The sequence below is a fragment of the Acipenser ruthenus genome, chromosome 42 (genome assembly GCF_902713425.1).
Source record: "Acipenser ruthenus chromosome 42, fAciRut3.2 maternal haplotype, whole genome shotgun sequence".
NCBI lineage: Eukaryota > Metazoa > Chordata > Actinopteri > Acipenseriformes > Acipenseridae > Acipenser > Acipenser ruthenus.
Window position 1 is genome coordinate 6,969,068 of NC_081230.1, and position 23,923 is coordinate 6,992,990.

General features: G+C 40.7%; 1 protein-coding gene across 7 annotated transcripts in view; it reads left to right on the forward strand.

Annotated features, from left to right (window-relative positions):
- The window catches only part of cacnb3a (calcium channel, voltage-dependent, beta 3a), a 51,510-nt gene that overhangs the window by 16,763 nt on the left and 10,824 nt on the right, over positions 1–23,923 (forward strand). For 3 of the 7 annotated variants that reach the window (XM_059011322.1, XM_059011317.1, XM_059011320.1), the window contains 4 exons: positions 21,761–21,880; positions 22,320–22,475; positions 22,586–22,701; positions 23,721–23,797. In XM_059011322.1, the coding sequence (XP_058867305.1) occupies positions 21,761–21,880; positions 22,320–22,475; positions 22,586–22,701; positions 23,721–23,797 (469 nt within the window). Of the gene's footprint in view, positions 1–12,356; positions 12,570–21,760; positions 21,881–22,319; positions 22,476–22,585; positions 22,702–23,720; positions 23,798–23,923 lie in introns of those variants that run through there. The other 4 variants (XM_059011323.1, XM_059011318.1, XM_059011319.1 and 1 more) reach the window with 3 other exon arrangements.

Sequence of the window (23,923 nt, forward strand, 5' to 3'; positions counted from 1 at the left end):
GTGAAACTATAACGCAATATTTCCATCCCTGGAAAATAGCACAGTAAAGGGGAGAGCGCATTGGTTCTCACACCTTTCAAAAACCTGATGAAAGTGGCTCTACTCCTTTTAATGCCCTTAATGACGTGGGCAAAGGAGACAGCCGGTACAGCTTGCATGTGACAGAAGGGGAGAGGGAGGCAGGCATAGCCTCCCATGTGACGAGGCAGTGCAGCGCTCACAGCCGTATCACACAGCCACTGTTAATGCTGAGGATGTAGTTAGGAGAGAGGTTCAGTGTACCAGGCGACCGCACGCAGAACAGGATGCTGAACAAGCACAACTAGCGCCGGAGACTCGGAAGCAGGGGGCCGCTGAAAAACAAGCGAGTGAGTAAAGAGAAGCTTCTTTAAAGTCACTGCGAATCAATGTTGCTTTGGTCCGAGGATTAATAGGGATGTCTCTTAGGAACTTGGTGGGCAGTGTTTGGCGTGGCTGTCGCTTGTAATTTGCACAGGGTTTCTGGACAGTTACAGTAATTCCTGATTAGGAGGAGTTATTGAAGTGACGATTTCATAGGTGTGAAATGTGCCATAGATTCTGCAGGGCTGCTTGTGTTGTGTTCGTTACGTTTGAAGGACTGGCACATGGTAGAAGGGGCTACTGAGCTGTTCGGCTGTACATTCAAATAAGGTGCATGCTGTTTTCAGATTTTAGATGACAGGATACTGGGGACTTTTTTAGCTTGATCTTCTAAGTATTTGGCAAGCCTATTTGCCTCTACATTATTAATAAAAATATCGACAGTGGTTTTAATAGATTATTAAAAGGATGTTTCAGAAATCTGCATACATTTCTTGATGAAGGGTGAGTCAGCAAAGTAGTGTACACTAGAAAGTGTTATTAATGAATATTCTAGTGCAAAATAATCTCTTTAAAAATGGGTACTCCAGAACTATTATATTTATTATTAATGTGTTTAAGCAGATATTGAAACAATACTCCACTTTAAGGGGGATTCGTTAACCTTTCTGAAAAATATGTAAAATTACAACAATTTCAGACTATTCTTAAAGGGAAAGTCTTATACTTTAAGTCTCGAAATTTAAGGCATCCATTTAATTTACCTAGGTTTTTTTTATTTTTACAATTTATCACTAAATTATATGGCATAAAATATAAAAAATAACAGGAATACCTATAACGAGAATAACTAATAATAAATACCATTTTATTATTATTAATAATAATAATAATAATAATAATAATAATAATAATAATAATAATAATAATAATAGGGTCATTCCACGCCAACTGAACCAGAAAAGGAGCATTTTGTTAGAAAGATTCTGCTAGAAAAATTTGGGCCCGCTGAGTTCAGAAATGTTAATCCATTTATTTATTTATTTATTTATTTTTATTTACCCCTTGGAGCTGTGACCTGGCAAAGGTCAACCTAAAGTGAAATAGTGACCCTGACTAGAAAAATCACCCTGGGCTCAACTTAGACGCTACCATCATGTGTACACCTCGTTCAGCTCTTAATGAACAGGGCTTTCGAGAAAAAAAACACCAGGAGCACGTAACTCACTTTGGCAAGTTGCCAGACGAGGGGTAAGTGACGAGTTTTATTTGAACTTCAGCCCAACCCTTTACCCTGTAGGGGACGCGGGTCCTAAAATGTTAGTATTGCTGTAAGGGACCACTCTTCCAAGTCCCCCCACTGGTAATTAACCCCCTCTGAAATTTGAATTTTTGGTCTACCAAGTTTAGGCCGAAATAACTCACATGGATAGATGTTGATGAGATCTACAAGAATCAAGCAAGATTTTGGATTTCTGGCAGATTTTTGAAGTTGCATTTGTCATGCATTAGAGCATTGCTTATGGCCACTTTGGTGAGGCTAAAGTACCACATAGTCCCAACCGAACTGGCGTTATTCTTCAGTTTTGCATTGTCTAGGGTTAGATCTAGAGTAAAAAGTGACAGGGTTTGCTTCCAGTGGCACTAGCTTGGAGCTGAGGGGTTATGAACTTGCGTGTGGAACCCCCAGGTGAATTCTTTGGGCAACAGCTCTGGTTGAGTTGGTATGTAATGACCCAATAATAATTCCTGGTTGCAATTTAAATGAACCAAATTCTGTTGGTGTCAAAAGCCCCTCCTACCCGGGTCCCGGTTAAACCGGGTCATAGACACCCACCTCAGGATGTGGGTTGACACGCTTTGACCCAGGTTGAGCGAGACAAAATGCACAATGGCTGTACGTAAGCCGACGAAATAACAAACAGCCGCGTCTGCGTGAAGGTTTCACTTCCGCAAGGAGCATTTCTGTTTATTCTGTTTAGCCGTATTTTTGTTGCTTGAGACACACCATGAGCAGGTTGCAGCAGGGATGAAGAAACATTTGCTCTAATTGACATGTGGGCCAACAGTTCAATCCAGAGAAGCTTGGATGGAAGCGTCCGTAACAAGCTGCTTCCAGGGCATTGATATGCACATTGTGTACTTGCGTCTGTCACCCAGGTTAACCAGGTAGGTTCTGACCTCGGTAGAGCATGCCAGTGTGAAAGGGGCTAAAGATGAAATGAAGCATATTATTATTATTATTATTATTATTATTATTATTATTATTATTATTATATCAAACATGCGACAAAGTGTAACAAAAAAGGAAAACTGCAGTGAAATACATAAACCTGTAGACATTCCTTTTCTTTTTAGCAGTAAGGTACAACGTGTTGTTTCAGCTGCTTGATTGACTGTGCCTGGTGAATTAAATACTGCATGTGACTCTGCACCAAAAGCCCAGTTCAGGGGCTCGGGTGCGCTTTCCTTTTGCACTCAGCCTTTCATTAAATGTGATGAGACAGCACACGTCAATTTTGGACTTGAGAAAACTGCAAGACACCCTGCCATGAAAGGGAAACCAGTCCTGCCTCTCAGGACTCCCTGTTCCTACCCGTCAAACACCAGCAAATCCAGACGTCTTTTGGGGCTACAAAGTTACACTGGAAAAAGGAACAGACTTTTCAGTATTTGGTTATCAAGACGGCAGAGGTCAAATAAAAGCCTACAGGGGCAATTTTTTTTAAGTTATTTTTTATCTGATCGGAGAAAAAACACATCTTAATGCTATTATAACTCCTTAAGGGGAAATTACCTGTTTCAAAAGACTGTAATACTGTAATGAAACTTTGCAGAGCATCCATACAGTATACAAAGTTGTGCATCACCCTATAGAATGAACTAATTTTGTTTCATAAAATCGAATGAAACCTGCTGAATAACGTTACATTGACATATTGAATTGCATACCGCTTTGTACTGTAGTTTTCCATATACTTAATGAAAAACTGACCAATTTAACAACTCATGGAAATAAACATGTAGCTCCTCCCAGTGGCTCACTTTAGTACATGAAGAGTCACGCATTCGGGAGTTTGCAGGTTTGAATCCCATTCTTAATGAAATGCCAGTCTTGGCTGGAGGCCCTTGGGGAACTCTGCATTGGCCACAGTGACCCCTAGTGGTCAGGGACCAGATAAAGAAAAGATAAAGCTTTGTCTCAGTCTGATCTGCAGTCATCCTGGATCGGTACCTGCAGGGAAGGAAATAAGAACGATTTGCATATCAGTTTCACCCATTTTCAGTTTCTCAGGTATGTCACAATCAAATTAGTCATTTTGTAGTAGCAAAACAATTAGGGCGGTGGGAATACAGTGTGGTCTATTAAACTAATCTTAAAACCACCATCATTCAAATAGATATAAAGCTACTCCCTGAAGTTGTATGAGCCACACAAATATGAGGCACTGAAACAGCAAAAAATGTAAGGACAAAAGTAAGAGTGAATATACACATGTGTCAGAACACCCCTTTGATTTATTGTGCATATGAAATCATACCACTACAACTGAAAATCTTGGAAAACTGTCAAAATAGGCAAATTAGTGATGGTCTAATTTAATTGATGACTTTAATCAGCCACACATTACATTCATTTAAAGCAGTAAGAGAAAAATAACACATAGCCACGTAAAATGCACAAGACTTTTTGGAAGTTGTTTTAATATGCTTAATTAAAGCACAAAGCGGTCTAACATTTTCACACGAGCGCCTATTGTGCCTATATCACTGATTACTGACCGGAAATTGAAATTTTCACACCCTGATGTTTTCATGCAGATTGGTATATAAATGACACATGTTGAGGTGTTCTGATAAATTTGCACACTACTGTAAAATTTATTGGAATGATTTCGGTGACCATGGAGGTGTTAAGATCCGTCAATAGAAGACATCTTCAGCACTGTTAGCCAACCTGGGTTACTCCATTCTAGTACGGAAGCAGTGTAGTTGTAATGGTCCAAGATTACTCGTTTATTTGCACAGGAAACAAGAATCTCAATTGTCAATACAATATGAAAAAGGTTGTCAGTATCCCAAGCCCCCTATTCAGACCCATTCGTTCAACCCCCTTGTCAGGAGCGATCAGCTGTATCTAGATGAAGGAGTTGTGCAACAGCAAAGAAATAAAAGGAAAGACTTAGTCTACAGTTCCTGTGAAAACATTTCTTTTAACTCGCATTGCCTCAGGCTTTAAAATACTTACATCTCTCTCTCTCTCTCTCTCTCTCTCTCTCTCTCTCTCTCTCTCTCTGCTAATGTGTTGCTCAAAGTGTTCTCTAAGTGCACTCCTTAAAAGCACAGCAAACCAACTTTTATAAAGAAAATCTGATCAACCGTGGGAATGATATTTCTGCTGTGGGGTTAGTGTACTAGACTTTTCTCCTATGGTGTCCTGCACTTGAATTCAGCTACTTGGGTCACAAGCGAATTGTGTTGGATCGTAGTCAGGAGTTCTGATTTTATTTAATTTTTTTAACTGCTAGAAACAGATTTTTACCCCTCCCACTGCATTTATCCCAATTTCCCCCAAATAAATTCTGTCCAAAACGTTATGACCCCGATATATATCCCTTCAGTTATTCCTTATAGTTTTATAATCAGGTAAATGTTTTTAACTAATCAAGATAATGTTTAAAAAAGATTAATTAAAAAAAGTATTCATTTTATTAAGTGTATTAAATTGAAGTATAGTCCCATTTAATTGTTATCTGATTTCAATATATTTTTGTGGCTTTTTGTCAAGATTTGTCAATATTCCTGGTACATCGACGTGTAATGTCATGCTTCTGCTAGACCAGTAGAGAGTGCTACTTACCATCTACTACTCATTACTGCAGGTAAACAGTAAAATATATTGACTCATTAAGTGCTAAATAAATGTTTCTTTGAAAAAATCTGAACACAAGCTGTATTTATATCATTTGATACATTACATTTAGACTTAACTTTTGCGGTTCACAAAATTAGAGTAAGTTTACCATAACAATATAGTTAAAGATAAAATTAAAATGACAGGTAGATGCCAGTTAAAAATGTTCCAAAAAATTACAAAGTAGTCTGTCCTCACATGAGGGCAATGGCACTTAATGGGTTAATAATCACTTTTGGATTGGAAATGTATTTCCTTCTGGTTCCATTGTGAATTATATACAAACACAAAGTACACGAATTAATTTGTTAATCCATGCTTAAATCCAGATAGAAAGAAAGGTGATAAATTAATCCAGTGGGAAAGTAAACCATCACCCAATCCCTCAGCTAGCAAGATAAATTCCCTATTGTTTGGGCATGAATTATGTATCAGAAATTACAGTAATACATCTTCCCCCGATCGTTCCAGCAATGCATTAACATCATTATCTAGCACTTAAAACACTCCACACAGCCCCATCCACCAGACTTGAATTACCACCCATCCGGATTGCACTTCCTGCTGGAATACGCCCAGCCAGGGCTGCTGCACATGTCTGACTCCAGTGCAACACTGCTGCTCAGTGAGGTACAGCGAGCAGGGCTGCCTGCCACAACTACCTGGGTAGATTTCACTTAGCCGACTAGCTGCAGGCAATAGATGACATAGACTCTTAAATAAAATCACAGGAGCGGATTGAGAGAAGGTAAGGCTAACCTACTTTGTAATTGTTTAAAGACAGCGGAGTTTCTTCAGTTGATCGAAACCAGGGCTGCCCAGCGGAGCCCTGTATGTCTCACTGAGCTCCCCAGTGTGGCTCTTTTGATTTAGAGGGGGTTTCCCATTCAAGGCTCTTAATAGGTTTGGAAAGACAGGGCAGTCTGCTAGATGTAGTATCATCACAATGCAGCAAAATTGATACATTTTAGCACAGACTGAAGCTGTGTCTTGGTGCAGACTAAACCTCATGTCTTTTTTTCATGTATTTGCTCCTATTCAGTCAGATAGTTTGAGTACACTAAACTTAACAGTTGCTAGTCCAAGATTAGTTCAAATCAAGGTCTGTGAAAAGTATAGTTAGACTGAAGCAGGGATGGAGGTAAGACTCCCATTGCATAGAAGTTTCGCCCATTCCAGGTTTTACTGCATGTTTGATTAGGCATAGTGTATACAGCTATGGCCAAATGTTTTGCGTCGCCTAGAATTTTAGGATTGAGACATTTTTTTTAACTATATGAACATAATTTTAGATCTTTTATTTAACATCATGTAATTAAAGAAACTACAAGATGATATCGCAAAAGTCTACTGGAAGCCATAATAGTAGTACAGTATTTCATGTTAGATTTCGAAATGTCACATTTTTTAATGAGTCCATTTTTCATTAAGTATCTAGAAAACTACAAAGAGGCATGTAATTCGATATTCGATAACATTATTCAGAAGCTGTCATTCGAGTGAAGCAAAATTAGTTCATTTGTAGGGTGATGCAAAACTTTTTACCAGTGACTTTTCATATTTAATATCACACCTGATTACTAAGTGGTGACATGGTAAATGTAATCTGGGCAGTGCAAGTCATATACAGTAACGGGCTCAGATTGCAGTAAAACCTAGAGTGGCTCAACCTGCTCTGCAGCACAAGTTTTTTTTCTTTTCTATTAGAAACCCCTGGAATTTATAGCAGGGTTGTCTCGGTGCATGACAGCATTCAGACTGTGTATGATTTAGGCAGTAGGACACTGGGGACTGGAGCTAAACCAACCATTCATGACGAAGCCGGGATAGAGCTGTTTTATAATGTAAATAATGCATGAACAATTCTGAAGTCACGCAATGCCAAAAGCACCCTGCTCAACCCTATAATACAATATATATATATATATATATATATATATATATATATATATATATATATATATATATATATATATATATATATATATGTGTGTGTGTGTGTGTGTGTGTGTGTGTTTTACATTCAAATATTCAGCTTAAAATACCGTCTTTTGTTATGTAACAAGACTTGAATCAGCCATAACCTCCTGCTGCTGACAGTTGTGATTGGATCACGAAGTAGTGGAAAGCACGTTTTAATTGGGAAGAATGCTTGTGTCCCTACAGCTAAAACTACCTGTAAGGGTACATAAACAAACTGGATTATCAATAAGGTACTAATAAAGCAGATTTCATTAAAAAAAAAGGCGTGGTAAAGAGACTTCTATTTTAGTGTGTGCAAGTCACATGATGGACACATTATATTATAATGATTGAATCAATCCTTGTAAAGGGTTTGACGATTAATTAAATCTGAAAAATATGTCTTTTTACAGAATCATGTCAGGATGGTAGCATTAGTCCATTCTTATTATGATTCTGTAAAAAAAATAAAAATAAACTATGTCCGTTTAAACTGTTAAATTTTCTTACAGTAGTGAAATATATAATGTGCCATCCGTGCTACACCCACTCAATTTGATTGGGAGAGCTTTGGCACTGTAGTTTCAGCACCATGGACAGCAACTTAGCTGTGTAAGCCCCACCTGGTGGTTAAACAGTGACACTGCGCTAGATAGGTTGTGCTTTGTACAGTAATTGCGAAAGGGAACAAAATATACTTTGTATTATTATTATTATTATTATTATTAGGCTTCCAAGCTGGCTTGGGAAGCCTATTGTTATTGTAAAGATTTTTTTATTTATTTATTTATTTATTTATTTTTATTGTTGTTGTTTTTCCTCCCAAAACTTTAAACTGCTCCAGTTCACACGTGGTGTAACCAATCAGTATGAAGCTTGGCAGGTATCATCCTGTGCAGATTACAGTTCAGATGCAAAAAAAACGGCGTTCCCGCGTCAACCAGAATGGCGGCCTGACGCATTTTTTGAAAAAACCTTTCAAAATCTTCTTGGGAACCGGTGGACCGATTGATCTGTCATCAGCACCCAAACCCGCTTCAAGTTTCCGAAACAAAAGTTGCAGAGATACACTTTAATATAAAAATAGCTGCCAGCAAATTCACTAAAACGCGCCCCAAACATCAAACTGCTTCTGTCTGAAAACCGTTTAACCGTTTAACTGTTTAACTTGGTAGGTAGCATCTTGGGGACTACGGCTGTCAGTTAAGCCTCAAAATAGCAATCGATGAATTGGGCACACAAAATTATTTCTAATGAATATCGATGATTGCACAGCCCAGATATATTACATTGCTCTTCCCCGACGCAATTATTTTAGTATCATTGCTGTAAGTAAAAGCTTGTTCACAACGATTGAATGTGAGGGGTAATTACGCCTTGGTAGCATCAGGAGAAGAAAAAAACACACAACATTCGCAACAAGCCTAAAGCAAGTCTAACATACTACAGGAGTGTTACTAAAATATTTATTCCAAACACATTACAGTACTGTGGAATGTAATCTGTATAAACTAGACACAGGTTTATGAAAAACGTCTTTTTTTTAATTTTTATTCAGTGACAGCATCACACATTGCATCTTGTTAATAATGTACCACCTAACCTTCACTATCTGTGAAACGCACAATGCGGGAATCCCTGCCTAAAACCATCTTAATAATAATAATAATACAAATAAATTGATTTACTTACCACAACATGCTACATCACTGATCATTTTTTTAATGTTATTTAATATTGTTAAATTCTATATTATACAGTCAGTTTTCTTCAGTGTGCACAATTTATTTACAGGCTGTTTGCCAGGAATACAAGCCTGTTGTCCTGCTCTGGACACAAGGTGGCGCTCTTTTTTGTTAGAGGGGCGTGTACTTACAAAGCATTTTTGCTGATTCGCTGGTAGGGTGGGACCAGCAAATCAGATACTAGTTAACACGAGCAGGTAAAGAAGAGCACGCCCACTGCTTGTCTGTGGCAGAAATACGGTGCAGTTTGTTGATAAACTTAAATAATGTTATTAACTATGCAAGTTACAAAAATGTAATTAATGAATCGATTAAATCGATTGCAAAATCAATTTTCGATTTAATCGTAGCAGCCCTACTGGGTACAATGGAATTCAAATAGGGAAAAATGGTGTTCTTTCGTAGTGGTTAGGACTCTGGACTCTTGACTGGAGGGTTGTGGGTTCACTCCCCAGTGGGGGACACTGCTGTTGTACCCTTGAGCAAGGTACTTTACCTAGATTGCTCCAGTAAAAACCCAACTGTATAAATGGGTAATTGTATGTGAAATAATATATAATGTGATATCTTGTAATAATTGTAAGTCGCCCTGGATAAGGGCGTCTGCTAAGAAATAAATAATAATAATAATAATAATAAAACAAGATGGCCGCCAGACCTACATTTTCTTCTTAAATTTAAAACTGCTTCAGTTGAAAAATGGTTTATTTGATTACCTCCAAAGTTGACAAGCATTATCCCAGTTTCAATACAATTGACTTTTTCAAAAATTGTGTTTGTGCGTAAACCAATATGGCCACCTGACTCATTTCTTTAAAAACCTTTCAAAATCTTCGGTCAAATGTAAATCCAGCTTATAACTCTTTACAAAGTGCAGATAGGTTTATGGTACCTATGGAACACATATAGGAAACCATATGTGCTCTATCCAAAAAAGACATTGTCTGTGACCTTTGACCTCTCCTTAATTTAAAATGTAAAACTAGCTTATTACAGAGTGTATATAGGTTAATGGTTCCTATAGAACACAGATAGGAACCCATATATGCTCTATTCAAAAATTACCTTGATCGTGACCTTTGGCCTCTCCTTCAGTTTAAATGTAAAATTAGTTTATCACTCCTTACAGTGTGTAGATAGAGTCGTGGTTACTTTGGTGTGTAAAGTTATAAAGCATTGTGAGATAATGAACTAATACAGTATTTTGAATTGAAACTGCTTCATAAAACGGATCTGTTGCTGACACTTGTGCTGCAAAATGCTACAGCTTGCCAAAATTTCCACCTGGTACTGAGCTTGGAAGCCGTAAAACTGCCTGGCAGTTCTAGTTATTATTATTATTATTATTATTATTATTATTATTATTATTATTATTATTATTATTGTTATTGATTGGTACAATAAGCAATGTTGATTAGACCCATTAATTCAACAACAAACATTAGCTTTTTTGTTTTTTTTTCTTTGGCATTACATTGAATTGAAAAAGCCTCATTAAATATTAACTCAAGGCCGGCCCATCCTGATATTAAAGCAATGAAGGGAAAATGTTCCAATATTCCCATTACCTGAAAAAAAATGAACTTGCAGATCTGACTAATGTCCTGTCATCAGTTCTGCTGTACAATCTTCCATACCATCGAGGTTCTACCCAGTAATTGCGTTACAGCTCACACTTTGATTTTAAATGGAAATCGAGAGCTCTGAAAAGGTCTCGGGAGTTTAAAAAGCTGCATTGTCCCGAGTTTCACTAAAACAGAATTGCTTGGTGTCTGTTTACTGCATACTTCCATACAATAGGTTAGCCACCTGTGAGGTTTATCCAAAAGCAGTTGACAGTCCAGTTTGTGTACATTCCTCTCTGTCCTTGAAGCCTGATTGTCCCTACAATACTGAACCAAATACAAATGCTGTTAATAAATAGTTGTCCTACAGTATCCTAATGTTCTAGGAAGATCTTTAACGTTTTACAGGAGACACCCACGCAGCTGGAAGCCTATTGGCATACTTCAGCATTAGTGTCTGATGCAGTGGTCATTCCTGTTAGATAATTGACTGTGGCTCCAGTTAGATGTCCTGAGCTATTATCTATGTAATGGCCGCTGCTAAGGATATTGATGCTATCGTAAATTAGCACCCGTGGCAACTTTGAATTCTTTTCACACTTTATTTCGTCAAAGCTCTTTGATTTGTAATGTAGTGGTCAGTAGAGTTTTACTAGTACTAGAATACAATATGAACTGGGAGCAAAGTGAGAGTTGCAGTAGTCCAGTCTGGAGAGTACTGGACTACTGTAACTCTATGACGAATGATTGAGGCGGGCAGTAATCTCGTTATGAATGAATCAGCCCAGTCGGGAACCGGAGCGATGAACGTAAAGCCTGGAAGCAGGTGGGCATTCTGTCTCTCTGCCATGGGGAGCTGCAGTCTGTCAGTGACTCCACAATGGAAAGTGCTGGTCATTAGCCTACTGCTGGAAGGTCTAATGACGAAGCAAAGATGCTGGAACATGAAAAAACCTGGCCGGATAGCTTTTAGATTGAAATCCTGTAGTTTCACATTAATTGCAGAACCTGTTTACCGGACCGTTATGCAGTTATGAAACCACCTTACATATTAAAAAAGCCAGCGTGGGTGGCTACTTACACCTGTATAACATGATATAAGGGCTAGTTCTTGATGCAGAGTTTAAATTATATAGGAGTTATTCCAGCTCATGTAGACCAAGTTATTTAATCTTAATTATTTAATCAACCACAAATTGAGGAAACAGCTCCCCAATAACTGGTCCACTTGAGCTGGAGATTCTCAGAGCTGCTGGGGAGCTGGCAGTTAGCATCCATAACCTTCCTCTGCTGCAGGTAGCAGCAAGAGCATGCCTGTTTGCATCCTACAGCGATCAAGAAAGAATAAGAAATAAGGTCTGATTTCTGAACTGTGGACTCAACCTTATTTTCGACTCTGGTGGAAAACTGAAGCTGTAACGTTTCCAGATCATATGTGTTGCAGCACAGGCTTGGTAAAGCTATGATAATAAGAGCAGCACATACAGAGGCGCAAGCTGCCTGCAAGTCAGAGAGGCAGGTGGAATAAACTCCCTGGCTCCCCTGCATCAGCATCTAGCTCAGAACTGATTGCATCCAGCTCAGCCAATCAGAGTGCATCTCCCAGCCCTGTCATAAAGGACCCTTTCAATGCAGGAGGTTGGGGGGGGGGGGGGGGAGGTTGAAAGGAGGGGGGGGTGCTTTTGTTCCATTATTAAGCACAGAGAAAGGGGCTGGATCTAGGCTATTTTTTTTTATTTTATTATATTTTAACTTGGGTTCCTCCCCCTCCTCTCTTTCTCTTTTAAAGAACAGTAGATTTATAAAAAGGGATCTTGCTTTTTTTTCCTGGATGTAGACACACATACACACACGCACATTGTAACAAGACCATGCGAATCCCGTTTTTTTTTTTTTTGTTTTGTTTTTTTTTAAGCTCAGATTCTTGCTGCCTTGCTTGCTAATTGACGCTTTCCTTTCACGCAAAATAAGACAAGTGCAAAAACTCAAATCCTTATGCATGACGATTTGTATCTCCATGGATTTGAAGACTCAGAGGTGGTAAGTTATTTAAACGATCGCCTGGTTTATGATGATATCAGTTTTTCATTTGCATTCCTTGTTAGCAGTTCAGTGCTAGCTTGCACAGATCTTGCAGTCTCACAGCACAGGCAGTTCTGTGTGTATATGTGTGTGGGTGTGGGTGTGTGTGTGTCATGGATTATAAGCCATGTTAGGAGAGGGGAAAAAAGCAACAACAGCGGAATCAGTAAGAGGAAAATCAGTAGGAGTTATTGTGAACTGAATTGATTTTAATTTCCTCCTTGTATTAATAGAAAGGGCTTCTGTACATTGTAGTCATGACATATATAAACAGCCTACATAGTACCGAACACCAGGCCCTTATTAAGGTTGGTGTTTGCTAGCGCTAGGCTGTTGCATAACAGAGTGATCAAAGGCATGTTTTCAGAGGTCTGTTTTTGCAGCTTTGCTTGCATGTGTTTTTTTTCTGGATTTTGGTGGGGTAGCGTAGGGATAGCACAGGCAGTGAGAATGTGTGAGATTCCCCGGCAACAAGCCTGCCCTGGATTGGAGGAAGCACCCTTTCTCTTAGGGGGTGAGGGAGCAGTTCAGTTTCCATGCCTCAAGCCTGCCCTGGATTGGAGGGAGCACCCTTTCTCTTAGGTGGTGAGGGAGCAGTTCAGTCTCCATGCCTCAAGCCTGCCCTGGACTGGAGGGAGCACCCTTTCTCTTAGGGGGTGAGGGAGCAGTTCAGTTTCCATGCCTCAAGCCTGCCCTGGACTGGAGGGAGCACCCTTTCTCTTAGGGGGTGAGGGAGCAGTTCAGTTTCCATGCCTCAAGCCTGCCCTGCACTGGAGGGAGCACCCTTTCTCTTAGGGGGTAAGGGAGCAGTTTATCCCTTATAAAAATATACCATAATAAAAGCGTAGCAAAGTGTAATAAAGCATAGTGAAAGCATTGTAAAGAATAGCAAGGTACAGTAAAGTATATCAGTAAACATGGCAAACCAGGGTAAACTATAGTAAATGCATAATATAACAGAGGGAAAAGCACGGCAAAACTACAGAAATACAGTGCAAGAATAAACTTTTATTAGGGTTGGCCATCCAATCTTGACCTCACTTCTGCACACTGTTTGCAAGTATACAGTAACTGTGCCAAATTGTGTGATGACCATATGAAGTAGATTAGATACTGATGGCTGGAAGGCATTTTTTAAGCTATGTTTGAACCCAGACCCCTGGAGGTGAAAGTGCTAGCATGATAATCCACTGCGCCACCTAGCCCATAAACGGTTGTAGAATTCCATTTTTCTTTCCCCATGCAGTTTGTTCTAGCTGCTTTGTTTGCTTTGACAGAATTAGGGCTGGGTCTCTCAGCTAGCTGAATATAGCTAGATGACATTATCTCCCAAACCTGCAGAAAGAGCACTGGGCTGCTTTTGAGAATATTCTTAACCTCTTTCACAAATGTCATAGCATGTAAACTATCTGCCAACTGCATTCCACAACAAATTTCGGGATGGATGTTTTGTTTGCAGTGGTGCGTTTGATCTGTTGCGCCAGATTGTCGGATTGTAAGTACATTGTTGCAACATTTTTCAAAAAGGTATTATTACGTTTCTGTATACATTGTGATTGATTGTTTAAGTAATGGATAAATCATGCATCAGCTGAAAATTCTTCTGGTACTGCCTAAAAAAATACAGCGCACAGCATTTCTTACGTTGAACCAAGAAAAATCCTTGTGGACCCTACAAGGGACCCTTATACACTGAGCGTGTGCGTCCGTCCGTCTATCTGTCTGTCATACTCTACATCAGGGGTGGGCAATTCCGGTCCTGGAGGGCCGGTGTCCCTCCTGGCTTTTGTTCCAACTTTGCCCTAAATTACTTAATTGGACCAATTATTACCAATTATTGGTCTAATTAAGTAATTTAGAACACAGTTGGAACAAAAGCCAGGAGGGACACCGGCCCTCCAGGACCGGAATTGCCCACCCCTGCTCTACATGGTGAATGCAATAACAGCCTTGAATTTGCTTGGCCTTTAGAATGACAAAATAGCAAGCGTTGGTCATCCTGCTATCCTGGAACAATATAGCAAAACACTAACTGCTGGTTTAATGTAAACTGATAAAGTGCTATTTTACTTAGTGTTAAAATACAGAACCTCAACTGACCTTGTTTTTGCATCTAGTGCTTCAAAAATAAAGTGACTAATCAAATGGTGTGGTTTACATACCTGTAAGTGCCTTTGCCCCCTTGCTCATTCCCCTCTCAGCATTCACCGAGTGTCAACAGCGAGCTCTTATGCTGGAGCACTACCTGACAACCGTACTCCATATTCAAAAGCACCGGTACTCGGAGGTACTGAAAAGCTAAGCATGTTAATGTTTTCTTTAGAGTAATCCTCTTAATATTGTTTTCATGAAATTGTAACTGCAAACCTTGAAATCTCATCCAACAGCAACCCCTCTAGCAGCTATATCATCCTGAGCCCTGGTTAGGGTCAAGGGCTTGAACATGAGAACTGCTTTCATTTTGCACCAATCTCCCCCCCCAAGCCTTAATCGCACACGCCTAGTCTCCTATAGGTGTGTCGATTTTTTGGTTTGTATTTTTAACCTGTACAGTCGTGTGCAAATGTACTGGAACCCCTCAAGATTTCTCTTTATATACCTGCCTGCATGAAAACCTCATGGGGTGAGAATTTCAATTTCCGATCAGTAATATAGAAACAATAGGCACATGTGTGAAAATGTTACACTGCTTAGTGCTTTAATCAGGCATCTTAAACAACTTCTAAAAAGTCTCTTGTATTTTATCTTTTGTGACTAGGTGTTCCTTTTCTCTTACTATTTAAAATGAATTGCATGTGTGGCCTATTAAAGTCATCAATTAAATTAGGCAATCACGAATTTGCCTATTTTGACATTTTTCAGTTCCAGTGGTTTGATTTCATATGCACAACAAATCAAAACTACAGAAGCAATGGGGTGTTCTAATACAGAAGCAATGGGGTGTTCTAATACAGAAGCAATGGGGTGCTCTAATACAGAAGCAATGGGGTGTTCTAATACAGAAGCAATGGGGTGTTCTAATACAGAAGCAATGGGGTGTTCTGATACAGAAGCAATGGGGTGTTCTGATACATAAGCAATGGGGTGTTCTAATACATAAGCAATGGGGTGTTCTGATACAGAAGCAATGGGGTGTTCTAATACAGAAGCAATGGGGTGTTCTAATACAGAAGCAATGGGGTGTTCTAATACAGAAGCAATGGGGTGTTCTGATACAGAAGCAATGGGGTGTTCTGATACAGAAGCAATGGGGTGTTCTAATAGAGAAGCAATGGGGTGTTCTAATACAGAAGCAATGGGGTGTTCTGATACAGAAGCAATGGGGTGTTCTGATACAGAAGCAATGGGGTGCTCTAATACAGAAGCAATGGGGTGTTCTAATACAGAAGCAATGGGGTGTTCTAATACAGAAGCAATGGGGTGTTCTAATACATGTGCACACTGCTGTATACTCACTCTCTTACTTTTGTGCTTCCATTTTATGCTGTTTCAGTGCCTCAACTCTACCCCAAACAACGTTACACTTGTAATAAATTAGATATTAGAAAAACATGTATCTGTTCTAAACTATTCCCTTCAGGTACTGTGTGATTATAAGGTTACCCTCAATGTGCCTGCAGTGGCTATTGGCTTTCAAAAATCTTGATAGCTGCGTATGCAATTGTAGTAAAGCTTGTATTGTATTTACAGCAGTGGCAGGGGACTGCAATGCGAATCTTGCCTTTTCTTTTCCAATGTTGAGGAGCGATATGAATGTTATATCCCTGAGCTCTGGAACTCCTTGCAAGGCACCGAGAAAGATCTTTCAAAAGAGGGAGGCGTCTGTCTGCAGCACGTTAGGAGATCCAACAACGGAACAGAGACCGCAGGAGAGAGACATTGCTGTTGGACTATTTTTAGGCTCTTAAGTGCTTGTGTGGGTGGAAAACTCGATCTGTCTTGAAATCTTTTTATCATCCGTGAGATATAGGGATTAAATAGCCGTGACTGTGTTGTGTAGGAACGACAAATAAAGCAATCTCCTGTGTATAAAATATAGCATAACAGTAGTACTGGACTGTGCAGTATCGGAGGTATAGTCAAGTAATAGGCAGGTCTGAAAACAGAACAGGGGCAGGGCAGGTGGATTAATTACAGGGTGGCCAGAAAGTTACTTGGCTGCTGTTTAGTTCACAGCAGAGTGATGAAACATGTGTAGTAGTTAATTGGATGATGAGGAAACAACATTATAGGGCAAGCAGCTGAGATCAAAGAGGGTGCTCTAAGCAGTAGCTCTTACTGTTATTGCATTACACAAACGCAGTGCAATGCAAATTACATGTGTATACGCCTTTCCATAGCAGGTAACAGAAACAGAACAACTGAGTGCGGAAATGCATTACCTTAAACAAAGGTTAACAGTTTTCACTGTTTGTCCAATTTGAATAAAACCTAAAGTGTGTGTTAGATGAGGCTCACATTAGGCAAATTAGTAATGGTCGAATTTTAACTGATGACTTTAGAAGACCACACATGCAAATAATTTAATACAGTAAGAGAAAAGGAACTCCCAGCCACACATGGTAAAATGCAGGAGACTTTTTAGAAGTTGTTTAAGATGCTAATTAAAGGACAAAGTGGTCTAACATTTCCACACAAGTGCCTTTTGTTTCTATATCCATGATTACTGATCGAAAATTGAAATCCTCACACCCTGAGGTTTTCATGCAGGTAGGTATATAAAGGATGTCAATTACAAACCTTGAGGGCTTGTAATAAACACGCTACTGTATGCATGTCTGTAACATGGAATCACATTTGGTTTTTGGTTTTGCAGTGCGCTGGTGTGACTGTGCCTTTAATACAGAGCTGCTCCTGGTCTCCTAAGTACAGCTCGTTCTGCACAGTGCAGCTCTTTTTGACTGATGATTCATCACTCAGTCAGCAAGCTGGGCCTGGGGAGCTGTGATGAGGAGCAGGAGAGAGTGCGAGGCAGTGCTGGCATACCCAAGGGGTCCCGCTTGAGTTCCACAGTCATAAAAGCCGCAGCATCCCGCAGTCATGTGCAATGTTGAAATCTGGTTGTGTGCAGGCACTCCAGTCTACCTAGGTGGCAGTTTGTACAATGTATGTCTCTGTGATCCAAATGCTACCACATGCAGCAGGAGGAGGGTATATTACATTTTCATACTTACTCGCTTGTCTACCTCAATGTAGTTTAACCCTTTCAGTCCACTATCTTGTATTGTTTGTCATATAAAATGTTAATCAGTACGATTTTAATCCATGTTGTTACGATGCTCAGCGGATAGAATCGCCTCCACGCAAATCACTCGCTCTACTTTAAAATCGGTCAATACAAAAGGTTAGTACAGACCTCTCAAAACCCTTGGATATAAAAATGTGAACCAAAACTCATATCAACATAGAAGAGAAAGACTTTTAGCCGAAACCAGTTTATCATTGAATTTCTAAATAACATTAAAATATTCACCACTGTCTTACACACATGGGAAGATATATCCAGTATCCGATTCTAATGGGGGGGGGGAACATGCCCTCTCTGAGTGAGCTGTTCTCTCAGGGGGATCGCTATCTCTTACCATGGCAGAGCAGCGGAGAAGGGATTAGTCTACTATGAACCCAGTGAATGAATATAAACATTAAGTGTTGGCCATGCATATTGCATTGCCTTTATCAGCCACTGTTAACGCATTAGCGAACGAATTTGATCCCGTCACCCAGAGTGTGAATCTGCAACCCCTGAACAAAAAAAGAAATCGACTCCTATCTTTTCTTGTTATTTGATTATATTTTAATGCCAAGAGGATCCGTTAGCATTTAACCCTTTCAGTCCTTATCTAGCAGTGTATGTTAATATAATGAAGAAGAAAATCTATAAACTGAAAACTCACCATTGGGAGAGAGTGAGGATAAATAATGAATGATGAGAAAGGAAGTGATTCTTATTAAGATTGCAAAAGCCATGTGGAATACCGGCCAAGAAAACAGGAGGAATATATCAAACAATTTTATTGCGGGGGGAAAAAAACCTGACAAAATAGCAGCAGTCAGTCAACACACGACGTTCCTTTGACAGAAAGAGACAAGAGTCCCGGAGAGGATTCTGGGATTGTCACTAGATCTAGTTATAACCACAAGACAGAGGGGCAGGAGAATAAATTAATTAGCACAGCAATCTGCAGAACGCAATGTGGGTAAGAGCGTTAATCAGTTCAGATTCTCACACCTAATAAAATAAGCATAAGTGCATCATTCAGAGATCAGTATCGGAGAGGCAACAAGCTCTTGCAGAAGATGATCTTTTGATCTCCCAGTGTGCGACACAGCTCAGGACAGTTTTATTTCTGTATGTGTAACGGGGCAGAGGCTGGGTGCAAACCGGCGACCCCGCCCACTGCACGTGAGCGCCTTTTTGATAGACGGTTTGCACAGTGACAGAATGTATTACATGTATGTTTCAAGAAAGCAACCATCACGCATGGCCGTCCTATCATAGGAAAAAAGACTCCTATGTATGTTCTATTCCACGTTTTACTATGTGCTTGATTAGCCACAGTCTACTGTATAGGTAACAAGCTCTGGTGTGTCTTATTATATTCATAGTAAAACTAGGAATGGATCATACTGCTGTGGAATGGGAGTGTTATTTCCATCCCTGTATTACACATCACAGATCTCCACAATCAAGATGCCTTTTCAGCTTATGTGGACTGCTAGTTCTGAACCATTAAAACATAAAAGCTGTTTTTAAAAGGAAAAGTGCTTATTAAGTGGAAAATTGCATTGTTGCAGCCTTGCTGTGTAACCACTCTTGTGGATAACCTAGGAGAATGAAATATGCTAATGTTTTTTCAGTAGGATGTTATTAATAATAGATTGCATTGAGTGTTTATCCTCCTTCCACCTCCTCAGCCATTGTGATACTGCTGCGCTGTAGTCTTTTGAATGGCAGTCCTGCAGCAGCCCTTAGCGTATGATCTTTAATGGTAATTCAGACGCATGTATGGCATGAGGTGCAGGGTGAGTCATACATTCAGAGGAGCCCAGGTTTGTGTCCTGGCAGAGGGAGCATCGCATTGGCCTTGGCGGGTTAGGGAAGCAAAACCGAAAGGGGCTGTTTGTGCTGCCCAGTGAGCTCGGGTGGACCCCTGCAGGGCTGGCCTTTGTCTTGAGGCTGGTAGCTCGCTGACATCCGCTCTCGAGTTCCTGGGTATAGAAGATGAAACTGGCTTGGTCGTGGGATCAGAGAATGCCCACTGAACTTTCAGTGAGCTGCGTGGAGAATTACTGCTGTGAGGGGGAAAATAATTGCACATTCTAAATTGGGTAGAAAATCAGGGGGTAAAATAACTGAGCTGGACTGGGAGCAACTTGTCTGCTTGACATAGTTTCTTCTAGTTTTACCTTTGAAATTCTTATTGAGCGTTTTGAAGGTATGGATCACTCAGTAGAATGCTCCAATGCTTTAGGGCACAGAGGGTTAATCTATGAAGGAATGGGACGAACACACTTTGAGCAGTCATATGTTAGTATAGTATTGATTAAGGAAGGCTGCAGGTGCAATCGGGAACAGTTTGACAGCATTCCGAAACCCAGCATGAGATGTCATGATTGAAGCCTGATCGTGACTTTGATAAAACAACGTTACCTGACAACGCATTGTTTTTGCACCCCAACAGGGCATTTTGAAAAGAACGCACCCCACAAATAGTGGAAGCACAACTGGCACAAAATCCCAGCCACTATGAAGAGTGTAAATGTATTGGTAATCATATGACAGAAATGTGTTAGAGCAGTTTGCTGGAGGCAACTTTTGACAATGTAGAATGCAATGTGGGTATCTTGAAACATAGTCTGGTCTCATCCTTATAGCGTGAACAAAGTAGCTAATTCCATGTCTACCTTAATTCCTAACTGGTGGAACGAACCAACTCTTACAGGCACTTTAAAAAGCAGCAGTCAGCTTTCCTGTCACTTAGGACATTAGTGGTTCTCTCCAGACAGTGGCGTAAATTGTATTTGGTTGTATTTCAATGTTAGTGCTTTTCTGACCCGCCCTGTCTGTACTCTGTCCGGGTCCCATGTGTTGCATTGATGGGTTATTGAATCACTGTGTTTAAGACATGAAATACCCAGGAGACTGCCTGTTAAAGGAGGCGACTCTCGCTGCAGGGTCAAAGGTTAGGTGCTGCTTTCCTTCCAGGGTCATCCTGCTGTTGAAGAAGCCGTTCAGAAGCAATTAGCATGTTCCTAGCTGTAACTGGGGCGCTATGGGCATGTACTGTATAGTCAATACATTGAAGAACAAGGTTTTAGAATGATAGTCTAGTGTAGGTTTTAAATCTATAAAATTCTAAGAATCCCTCCAATAGAGTGCTGTTTATATTTGATATTATTATTATTATTATTATTATTATTATTATTATTATTATTATTATTATTATTATTATTATTATTATTTTTTCATGGGATTTGATACACATGAAAAAACAGAACATGGCACTAGACAAGCTAATTTCTAACTGTAATTCTATGGTAGTTTCATTAAATGTGAAACAACTCCCATAGGAACTATTTCATTGTTTGCTGGTAAACCTTGTCCTACTGCAACAGTAAGATGTATCTTACCTCCACAAGACAGGGAGCTGCTGTAGCCGTGAGAGCCGAAGCCATGTGCCGCTACAACGTTGCTGTGACACGTTTTTACATACCTCTGCAGTGGTGCTCTCGGTAATGAATACTCTTGCTGGGTATGACGGTACCAGAGCCCTTTCTTCATTGCTGTGTTTTAGTGGCTGGGGAGTAGAGTAGCAGTTAATGAGGGAATCTGTGCTGCAGTGCCTGTCACATTGGCAGCAGTGGAGCAACGTTTTCATGAGATTATAATGAAGGGGGGGTAGGGGCTTCAGTTTAGTGCACGATGAATAGGGCTCTGTTTGTTTCACGGTAAAGAATTGCTTATTTCACGGTCTAAAAATAGAGACAAAAACAGCGTTGTGTTTTTTTTAAGAAATCGCGCAGCTCTATGCAGTGTGTTCAATAATTTACCGGAATCATACTAAACCGTCTCTCTCTCTCTCTCTCTCTCTCTGCTCGCTCTCTCTCCTCTCCCTCTCCCTCTCCCTCTCCCTCTCCCTCTCTCGCAGGGTTCAGCCGATTCGTACACGAGCAGACCATCGGATTCCGACCTGTCCCTGGAGGAGGACCGCGAGGCGTATCGGCGTGAAGCCGAGCGCCAGGCCCTGCTGCAGCTCGAGAGAGCCAAGGTGAGCCCACACTGAGCCTGTTACATTGCAGCATCACTGACAGCACAGCCTGTCACAGCCCGACCTATGAGATACAAGCCAAGGTGAGCCCACACTGAGCCTGTTACATTGCAGCACCACTGACAGCACAGCCTGTCACAGCCCGACCTATGAGATACAAGCCAAGGTGAGCCCACACTGAGCCTGTTACATTGCAGCATCACTGACAGCACAGCCTGTCACAGCCCATCCTGGAAGATACCATACCCTCTATTAACTGATGGACCTCTGGTGTGGCAGAAGCGATTCAGTTTCACTTTTGGCATGCTGTCACTTTACATAAAGTAAAACAAACTGCCCATTTTAACCATGTTCAATAAAATAAAACAAAACTAGACTTCATATAATTCCTGTACTGTTTAAAAAGCTGAAACAAGATGTTTTTTTGCCACCTCCAAAGCCAGTTTGTGTCTGTGTGCACGTTGTCCTGCAGACTAAACCGGTCGCGTTTGCTGTGAAAACGAATGTCAATTACTGTGGGGCTCTAGATGAAGACTGTCCAGTCCAAGGTGCTGCTATCAACTTTGAAGCCAAAGACTTTCTACACATTAAAGAGGTGAGTGCCGGCAGGGGGCGGGGAGCGACGACAACGCAGAACCTAAAAGGAGTCTGGCTTTGCGAGCCCTCTGTCAACCTGCCTGTGACTCCTTGTGGAATTCTTTGCAGAAATATAACAATGACTGGTGGATCGGAAGGCTAGTGAAGGAGGGGTGTGACATCACCTTCATCCCGAGTCCACTCCGGCTGGAAGCAATGAGGCTCAAGCAAGAACAGAAACCAAGGTGAGCCGCTTCGCACTTTATACCTGGGATACTGCTAATGTACCAGGGATACTGCTAATACACCAGGGATACTGCTAATGTACCAGGGATGCTGCTAATGTACCAGGGATACTGCTAATGTACCAGGGATACTGCTAATGTACCAGGGATACTGCTAATACACCAGGGATACTGCTAATACACCAGGGATACTGCTAATACACCAGGGATACTGCTAATACACCAGGGATACTGCTAATGTACCAGGGATACTGCTAATGTATCAGGGATACTGCTAATGTACCAGGGGATACTGCTAATGTACCAGGGATACTGCTAATGTACCAGGGATACTGGTAATACACCAGGGATACTGATAATACACCATTACAAATCTCTCAAAAGGCAAGCCATAGAGATCTTTCACTAAGACAGACCTTTTCTATCCTTTGTGCAAGACCCACTCCTCCTTTGAAGTCAATGGCCTAACATACAAAGAATGCGCGGGACAGCACTCGCTAGAACGCTTTTACTTACTTCTCTACTTGTGTTAGCCCCCCCTCTAGTGGAGGGTGAGTGTAATGACAGGGTAGAGAACTCCAGTTCTAATATGGACAAGCACGTTCAATGATATGCCAGTGGCCAGACTGCACAAAAAGAATGGAACAATACAAAACCTAAAAAAATTAAGCAACAAATATAAATAATAATATCCGGAAGGTAAATGTGGGGTCGTACGCTCGGTCATTTCCATTTGACATTTTCACTCTTTATACAGAGTTCACGGAGCATGTAATTCAAAATTCCACTTATATAAAACTCGCTCACTCCAGTTGCTGGTCCACTTTCTACACATGCTCAGCACATTTCTCTGCAACAGCAGCATATAGAAAAGCAATACAAAAACAAGCCCTCGTCTTGCCGTGTTCAACGCTAGCATGGCCCTCGGGGAGGGAGATGTGTTCCGAGTTGTTCTGTACGCAGGAGCTGCTGCTGCTGCTGCAGATTTTGATTGTGTCTGGGTGTCTCCTGACCTGCAGGAAGCCTGGGGGGAACTCGTCAGCCAGTCTGGGGGATATGGTCTCAGGAGGATGGAGATCCACTCCTCCTTCCACTGGTAAGAACCACAGCACCAACTAACCGGATCCCCTCCTTAGCTGATCATATTTTGACCTTGTCTCCACTGCCTGTCCCCAGGTATAGCTGAGCTGTGTGATCTGGGCGAGGTGTAGCTGGAGGGTGT